Source organism: Acipenser ruthenus, chromosome 6 (assembly GCF_902713425.1).
Source record: "Acipenser ruthenus chromosome 6, fAciRut3.2 maternal haplotype, whole genome shotgun sequence".
NCBI classification, from domain to species: Eukaryota; Metazoa; Chordata; class Actinopteri; order Acipenseriformes; family Acipenseridae; genus Acipenser; species Acipenser ruthenus.
In genome coordinates this window covers 9,348,795-9,357,360 of record NC_081194.1, presented here as the reverse complement: position 1 = coordinate 9,357,360, position 8,566 = coordinate 9,348,795, and the positions used below count along the sequence as shown (strand labels likewise).

The 8,566-nt window shown below is 37.5% G+C and overlaps 1 protein-coding gene across 3 annotated transcripts in view; it reads left to right on the top strand.

Annotated features, from left to right (window-relative positions):
- The first annotated feature begins 1,374 nt into the window (after nt 1-1,374).
- Nucleotides 1,375-8,566, top strand: part of LOC117411200 (calpain-1 catalytic subunit-like) — a 27,280-nt gene continuing 20,088 nt past the window's right edge. The window contains exons 1-2 of one of the 3 annotated variants that reach the window (XM_034018490.3): nt 1,521-1,656; nt 7,727-7,754. Coding sequence is in view for 2 of the 3 variants with exons in the window: in XM_034018491.3 (XP_033874382.3) it covers nt 1,460-1,656 (197 nt within the window). In the remaining variant the exon portion in view is untranslated. Of the gene's footprint in view, nt 1,657-7,726; nt 7,755-8,566 lie in introns of all 3 variants that reach the window. The other 2 variants (XM_034018491.3, XM_034018489.3) reach the window with 2 other exon arrangements.

Sequence of the window (8,566 nt, the reverse complement as noted above, 5' to 3'; positions counted from 1 at the left end):
GATGCCTTCTCTCCTTTTTTCTTACATTGGTAAATACACTGTTTTCAGTAATCAGTTATTTTGAGCTGTATTCATAAAACAATAGAAAAGCCATAAGTGCACACTGACTTACCAAGGTGGTAATGCTTTCTGAAAATATCCGTTCTTGAATATATCTTTCTTGTCAAATCCAAAAATTGTAAAACGTCTTGTCCCTGTGTCAGTGCAAAAAGGTCCTATACTCATTTTAGATTGTATTATATTTGTCCTAGTTTATCAAAACAACCTTTCACTTCCTTCTAAAGTTCATATTGTTTCCCCATGCAGGAATCGGCTCCCAAAACACACTTCCTTTCCTAAACAATGTCACTTCCCTTTGGCCTGCATGATAGTTGGAACATGGAAAGATGTCCTTTGTTTTTACAAAGGAACAAGTCAGCAACACTATCGCTATAGTCATTGCTGGTCAGTTGCTAGAATGTCTAGATTGTGGGATTTGATTGGTTCTGATACTAAAAACTGGATACTGAACCACCTAACTATCGTTTCCTGACATCTAACGTCCAGACCAAACAGAGGGGCTTGATATGTGTGTAACCTGCAGATTACATGTGTAACCAGCAGTGCCGAGTTGTGTGATGCCCTCCTCTTTCTGATTTACGTTTACCCTCACAAGTGAGACAAGTTAGGCTATTTGGCTGTGTGGGTTAAAACAACTTTGAACTTCTCTTTTTGGAAGCTTGAAAGAGCTTGATTTATCTTCATGGTGAAAGTGATAGGACCCATATTATTCAGAGAAGTGGCACTTGAAAGGCAGAGCTATTGAAGGCTGGTTTTGATTAACTTGAGAGAGAGCAAGTGTAAGATTCTATTCCACATGCAGTGGATGTTCAGAGTGTTGGAACAATTAGACAAAGCCATGTTCTACTGCTTCTACACACTGACTTCTCAATAGCAATGGTTTGCAGGTCACGTAAACAGACCAGCCCTCTCATTAAATATGTAGTGGGTCATGATGTTTACAAAAAATACATCTCTTGATTATGTTACATTTTAAAATAGAAAACTCTATAGAGGTTTCTTAAAACGAAAACTGAAAATGGGTTATTTTTTATAGACATTAGTCCTGTTTTTTAGTACAAACAAGAAAATCGGTGATTTGGAGTACAGGTTTGCCTCTGATTGCCTATCTGGCTATTATTTATAGAGTATCTACCACCACGGTCTTAAGAAAACTGGGTCCTTGTACCGTTCTGCATTGAGATTTCTATTCAGTTTGGGTTATTCTGTTCATTGGGATTTATATAGATTGGCTAGTCTGACATCTTTATCTTTACAAAGACTGAAACACTTACATAGTTGTTTATAAGGGTATCCTTGGAAAACTGCGGCAGAATACAGTGGTTTAACAAAACGCTCTGTAAGATGAAGAATCTTGCAAACGTGTTGCTGGCTCTTTAATTACGTCATTGAACCTGTCATGCCCGTGATGTATCCGCCCCACCCCCACGCGCTGGGCTCAGCTCAGCTCGGCTCGGCTCATTGCACTGCTGCAGGAGGGAGTATCATCCGCAACTGTTTCCATGTACCAGAAAATCCGAGTTCCTCTAAAACATCGGGAAAAAAGAAAGGCCGCAGTCATTATATAAGCAGCGGGAGGGGAATCGTTTCTACGCAGTAAGACTTCTTTAATATTGCCAAACCTAGTAAACCGCACCTGATAATTCTGTTTTTGTTATTGTTTAGTTCAGAACTTCAGTCAGGTCCAAAGGCTATGTGCTTCATTCATTCATATGTGTTGCGTGAACAAAGGCAATTCATTATTTGCCAAGTAGCTATAAATATAATGCATTCAAATTGTATGTCGGTTCAGGCTGACTGTAATAATACTTAGGGTTAGTGGTTGCGATTTATTTTGCTTTTTGATGTTTTTTTTTGTTTTTTTTTTTTTTTATTGGCCTGCACTGCAGTTTTTAAACACGTTATCATATTATTATGTTATGATAATGGGTATAGTTATGGTTTTAAATCTTATTATAATAAATAATGTGTTTGTTTAACGTCATTCGGTGGTTTTTGAAGCAGTTGGGTTTCGTTTTTAATGTTAAGTGAAATCTGTTCTTCAGACAATGGCTACACTCGTTCCAGTAACCTTACCATACCCTATTAATTATGGATTGCTTCAATCATGGAAGGTTGTCAAGTGACAGAGAAGGGCAAGATTTCTTGGTCATCCAAAGCGCTGCACAGACTTGACACAGTTAAACGTGTTATATATATATATATATATATATATATATATATATATATATATATATATATATATATATATATATATATATATATAATATATAATATTATATATATATATATATATATATATATATATATATATATATATATATATATATATAATATAATATAATTTATTTCTTAGCAGACGCCCTTATCCAGGGCGACTTACAATCTTAAGCAAATACATTTCAAGTGTTACAATACAAGTAATACAATAAGAGCAAGAAATACAATAACTTTTGTTCAAGCAAAGTACAAGTGTGACAAACCACAATTCAATAATACAGCAGATAATAGTGATAGTTACATCAGGATATGATTAAATAGAGATAGTTACATCAGGATATGATTAAATACAAAGTACTACAGGTTAAACACTTGGCAGATTACAGTATTCTGAAGTACAGTGTATAATATATATATATATATATATATATATATATATATATATATATGTATATATATATATATGTATATGTATATATATATATATATATATATATATATATATATATATATATATATATATATATATAGTATTCTATAGCCTGATATACACTCATGGAAACTTGTTAAATAGCAAAGGAACATATTCCAATGTATCCACTGCTGAGCCTCCTGGTGCCTGAGTTTACGAAACTTTACGCTACCTACCGACGTGACTATACCAAGATAATGCGGTGTGTTTGCGCAGAGCGATTAGAATAACAATTATACTATGTTAAAACGTTAAGTAATATCTAAAAAAAAAAAGTTCTAGGAGACAGCATTTATACAACAAAACTATTAAAAATAATAGCCCTGTGCACTTTATACAGTTTTCTGTTTTAAATTATACATTTATATTTTTCTAATTTTCAGTTTAGCGTCTGTTACATGGGTTACGGAGCCATCTGAATTTTGACCCCGAGACTTAAGTTAGAGCAGGCTGTTTCTAAACCATACAGTGCACAGTGTTTGTATCTGAAGAGTGCACTTCAGTCTCCACTGTTAATAAGTGATGAGTCTCAATGGGTATTTTCCTGGTAATAATTAAAAAAAATTTATTGAACCGTGAGTCAAAATAAATAAACAGGATCAGGTGATGAGCCACGTTATCCGAACTCTCTCCGTGTTGCAGACTGTTCAGTGTATTTGATCATAGAAAGCACTGATGTCTGTATTAGTGTATTTCGCTCTGAATATTTAAAATACATTTAGACAGCTGCTTTTACAATAGTGACGGCAAATAGTAATGCTGTTTTAATTAATTTTTTTAAAACATTTGTCTCCAGAGACTTCCCCAGCAGATTCATTTCCCGGGGCTGGCACACCCTCCTATACAGTTCTGATTAGCTAATTAGATTGATAAATCCCAATCGGCAGAAGGTTTTGCTGATCTGTTGATGCGGTCTGCAGTAAAACAGCAAGTATGCATCAAACGTGAAAGCAGGTTTTTTTTCCACGTGGCATTTTTTAAAAATATAGCTTTTAAGGCCTCCAGCGCTGATTGATTGGGGTTTGTTTTGTACAGCATGTTGGTGTCCCAGTACGCGTTTTAAGGGTAGTGTTGTACATAAAAAAGAAACTTTAACTATCCAATGATTGGGAATGGAGCAGAAACGGTCTGTCATAAGTAATGATGCCATGGTAACTGAGTTCCAGTTAACGGGCTGGCACATCAGTCCCAGCTCAGGTGAGTTCCAGTTAACGGGCTGGCACATCAGTCCCAGCTCAGGTGAGTTCCAGTTAATGGGCTGGCACATCAGTCCCAGCTCAGGTGAGTTCCAGTTAACGGGCTGGCACATCAGTCCCAGCTCAGGTGAGTTCCAGTTAACGGGCTGGCACATCAGTCCCAGCTCAGGTGAGTTCCAGTTAACGGGCTGGCACATCAGTCCCAGCTCAGGTCACTGGGAGGAGAGGAGGTGCTTTACAAACAAACAAGCCAGGCAGTAAAACATTTTTAGCAGGAAAATAACCAGTTTCTGTTTCTAAATGAGTTATATAATTGCCTCATGAAGATTTATTGATTTAATTGAGCTGATAAAACCTATTCCATTGCATTTAGTTCCCTCTAATATGTACAGAAAGCTGGACCTGAGCTTCCTTCACGCTTATCTGAAGAATCCTGCAGGGACTAAACAACCTTCCCTCATACCGTCCAATTCATTTGACAATGTGGCCTTTCAACTCCAGCCAGCCTCACTTAAGGCCCTTTCACACTGGCACTCCTACCCGGGTTCTGGCTACCCGGGTCACAGTCCTGCATAGTATGAAACCACTTACCTAGGTCATACCAGGGTTGACCCGGGTCCCAGCGACCCACCTCAGGATGCATGACAAAATGCATGATGGCCGTTCTTAAAATAACGAAATAACAAACAGCCACGTCTGCGTGAAGGTTTCACTTCCACAAGGAACGTTTCAGTTTATTCTGTTTAGCCATATATTTGTTGCTTGAGACACAGCATGAGCCAGATTGCAGCAGGGATGAAGAAACATTTGCTCCGATCAACATTTGGGCCGACGGTTCAATCCAGAGAAGCTGGGATGGAAGCGTCTATAACAAACTGCTTCTGGGCTTTATTATATTTATTTATTTGTTTTATTTATTTATTTATAGTTGTGTGTGTATGTATGTAGAGTAGGTGTGGCTGGCAGGTTACACTGTCACATGATTGAAAGGAATGATGAGGAAGTATGTTCAGTCACAGTACAGGCCAGCTAAACACAGATTTAGAGAAATGATAACTCAATCTTGTTTTAAATGATACTAACTCAATCTTGGATTAAATTATACTAACTCAATCTTGGATTAGCAGAACACATAACCACGTAGAATGACTGCAAACACCATAAATAGTGAAATCATCCCTGTTTGTTTTTAGTCATGTTCTCCTAACAACCTTATATACTTCTACAGTATAAACATTTGCAGCGGTACGAACAATTTTGAATCTCAGTGGACAGCCAGCTGCAGTGCTGCTGGGCTTGTTCAATAGTTCTGAATGTAAACACACTGCAGACAGGCTCCCATTCTTATGTATCTGATTTATAGACAGGAATGTGTGTGTGAGCAGACAGTGATTGGCCTGAGCCAACCCTCTCCATTTATAGAGAACAACTGATTCAGGTCTGTGATTCTCGTCCTGCATTAATGAAAAGAGGCTACCACACTACCACACAGAAACCTACACAATTAACTTCATGCACCTTTTTTTTTTCAAGTTTCAAGTTTCTCTTCCTCTAATGTCGTAATTTTGGCCCTGCAATGAACATTATCTATTACAACTCTTTGTATTCCACAGTTTAAAGTGTCTTGCACATTAATTACAGAACAACATTCTTAATAATATCAAGCCCCTTTATCCTTTTGCTTTAGATGGTACAGTTTTTGACTTGGCTGACACTCGTTAATCCTGCCACAGCACAAGGTCTGAGCAGCCATGCTTCCTCGTCACGGTTCCACAAACCGCAGTTTGATCTTAGAAAGTACTGATGTCTGTAATAGTGTATTTTGCTCTTAACATTTAAAATACATTTAGGCAACCGCTTTTCCAATTGTGATGGAACTTGGTAAGGACATTCTTATGCACAATTGATCATTGTACACTCAGTGGTGTGTGCAATGTTCAGTGGTGGGGGTTGTATGATTGTAACATGATTATTTATGGAACACAAACATTATGCATTCTACCTGCTGGCTAGTTGGGGGTTCTCTCTCTCTAATGTAAAGTGAGTTGCCCCTTTCTGTACAAGTTTGGGTGCTGCCATTACCTCATCTAAGGAAGCGATACATTATGTTATCAGGTATTCCAGTAACTGGAGATGCTGCAAACGTTCATGTGCTCTTTACATTTTAGAATGTTTCAGCAACAGCTGGGTCAACATTTACATTGAAGGAGTTCTGAAACTCATCTGACACTGTAGTTATGCAGAAAGATAACCCTGAAATGAAATTGTTTCATTGTTCTAGCCTTCATTTTTATTATATATGCATACATTTGACCAATGATTTTAATAGCAGTCTGCTGTTTTGAGCAGAGTTAACTTACTCTGTGAAGAGAAATAACAGCATATGTTTTTAATGTATATACATAATGTAGATACTAACTCTTATATGTAATAAAGCATAGCTAAAAGCATGGTAAAACATAGTTAAGCACTGTAAAGAATAGTTATAAACATGGCAATCCAGGATAAACTATGGTAAATGCATAGTATAACCATGGGAAAAGCAAAAATACCATGGTAAACTTTTATAAGTTTAAAACTATAGTATTCATGTTTTTTATATATATATGTTAAGGGCGAAACCCAGTGGTCTGGCGAGTCTAGTTTTGCCCGGGCCAATCTAGTTTCACCAAGGGCTTCTGGGCGAATCCCGAAGTTACCACTTTTTTTTTGGCACTCGTCCGTGTCCAATCAGGCGAATCTAGATTGGCCCAGAACTTGAAAAATACGACTGGACAAAACCCATATTATAAACAATTTACAGTGAATTTCGGGGCTAGCCTGGGCGAGTCTAGTTTTGTCCAACGCTTCAAAATCGATGCTGGGCGAATCTAGTGTTGCATTTCTACACTCTCCCCTGCCAGCTTCCAAGTGCATGCTGGGGTGCCTGCCTCGCCTCCACTTTTGACAACAATGTAGTGACGGTGTTCTGGGTTTCCAGCGGCAGTGCAGAATGGCAGGACATCAAGGATGGTTTTAATGGCACTTAAAACCACTCTTTATTAGCTCTCGCTCCCAAAAAGTTAAAAGTAAAAAAGTCTCGCTCCTCCATACACTCAGGCAAACTCGCCACACACACACACACACACACACAACAGAGAGACAATATGTTAATTGTTCGTGTTCAAATGTTCTTTTGTTTCATCTTCATTAAAAGGTAGTTAAGATTGTAACAGTGTCAATAATGCCTCCTTTTATATTTCACGTATTTATTTGTCACTTGTATGTTTTATTTTTATAACTGTACACTTTGATTTGATTAGTGCACGGGTTTTATATATTGTCGACTAGCACTTTGTAATTGATTTATCACTTTCTAGTAGCTTTTCCGCTCAGTTCCCTTGTAATGCCTTATTGGGTACTGACTAATTGAGTTATTGATAGTTTTACCCACGTGGTGAGTTTGCCTACGCGTACGGAGGAGCAAGACTTTTTTACTTTTAACTTAGTTGAAGCATTGGACGAAACTAGACTCGCCCAAATTAATGGAATGGGCAAACCAGATTTGCCCAGCATCGATTTTGAACCGTTGGATGAAATTAGACTCGCCCGGGCTAGAACCGAAATTCAGTGAAAACATCAACTCACCATGGTAAACTTACTTTATAATCACCCTGTGAATATAGATATAGCTATAAATACAAGTAGCTTTCGAGATATATAGATAGATGTGAATATAACACATTATTACAAATAGATGTGAATACATAACAAGTGACTTTTGCTTTTTTTCCCAAAGCTTGGGGCATTTCAGGGACCTAATACAGGTAATAAATCCATGTTGGCGTATAAATCCATGTTTGCTTTTTGCTTTTTGCTGACAAACCGAATGTTGTAGGAGGCTCCAAGTTTAGTACAACAGATTAAACAGATCATTTTACGCTCATAACAACAAGGAAAAAGATACTTTTAAAGAACATGCGCATACAGTAAATCCTTGCAGGACATTTGTGATTTTTAGGTGACCTTATGTAGCTTGTTTCCCTTGCAAAAATGAGAGTTAAAAAATAAAAAGCATTAATATTTCAGCTTGACTCATGATTCCTTTGTCTTTGAAGACTAATTAACCTTGGAACCTCCTGAACTTGGATTCCTAGAATTCCTTATGTGATGTTTTGTGCTCCATTTATTATGTTCTTTTGAGTTTTGAGAAACTGCATAACAATGTATTCTGCACAGCTTAAAACCCTGTTTCAGTCAACAGTATGCATTCATGTCGTACCAGTCTTTTAATGTTGTACTGTATGTCATACCCATTTGTGCATTGGATGCAAATGGATACTATATAGATACCACAGCACTCATTAGACAGATTGCTCATTTAAGTTTTTTGCATGTATTTGAAGATGGGATGGTTTTAGATTCAGGGTTAAATGCCCCACTCTCAGTAGCTCTGCATTCCTAGGTAGTAACATTTTTTAAATCCTCCCCATGTTTTCTTATGCATCTGTCCCAATACATAGGAGGCTGTGTGGTCCAGTGGTTAAAGAAAAGGGCTTGTAACCAGGAGGTCCCTGGTTCAAATCCCACCTCAGCCACTGACTCATTGAAAGACCCTGAGCAAGTCACTTAACCTCCT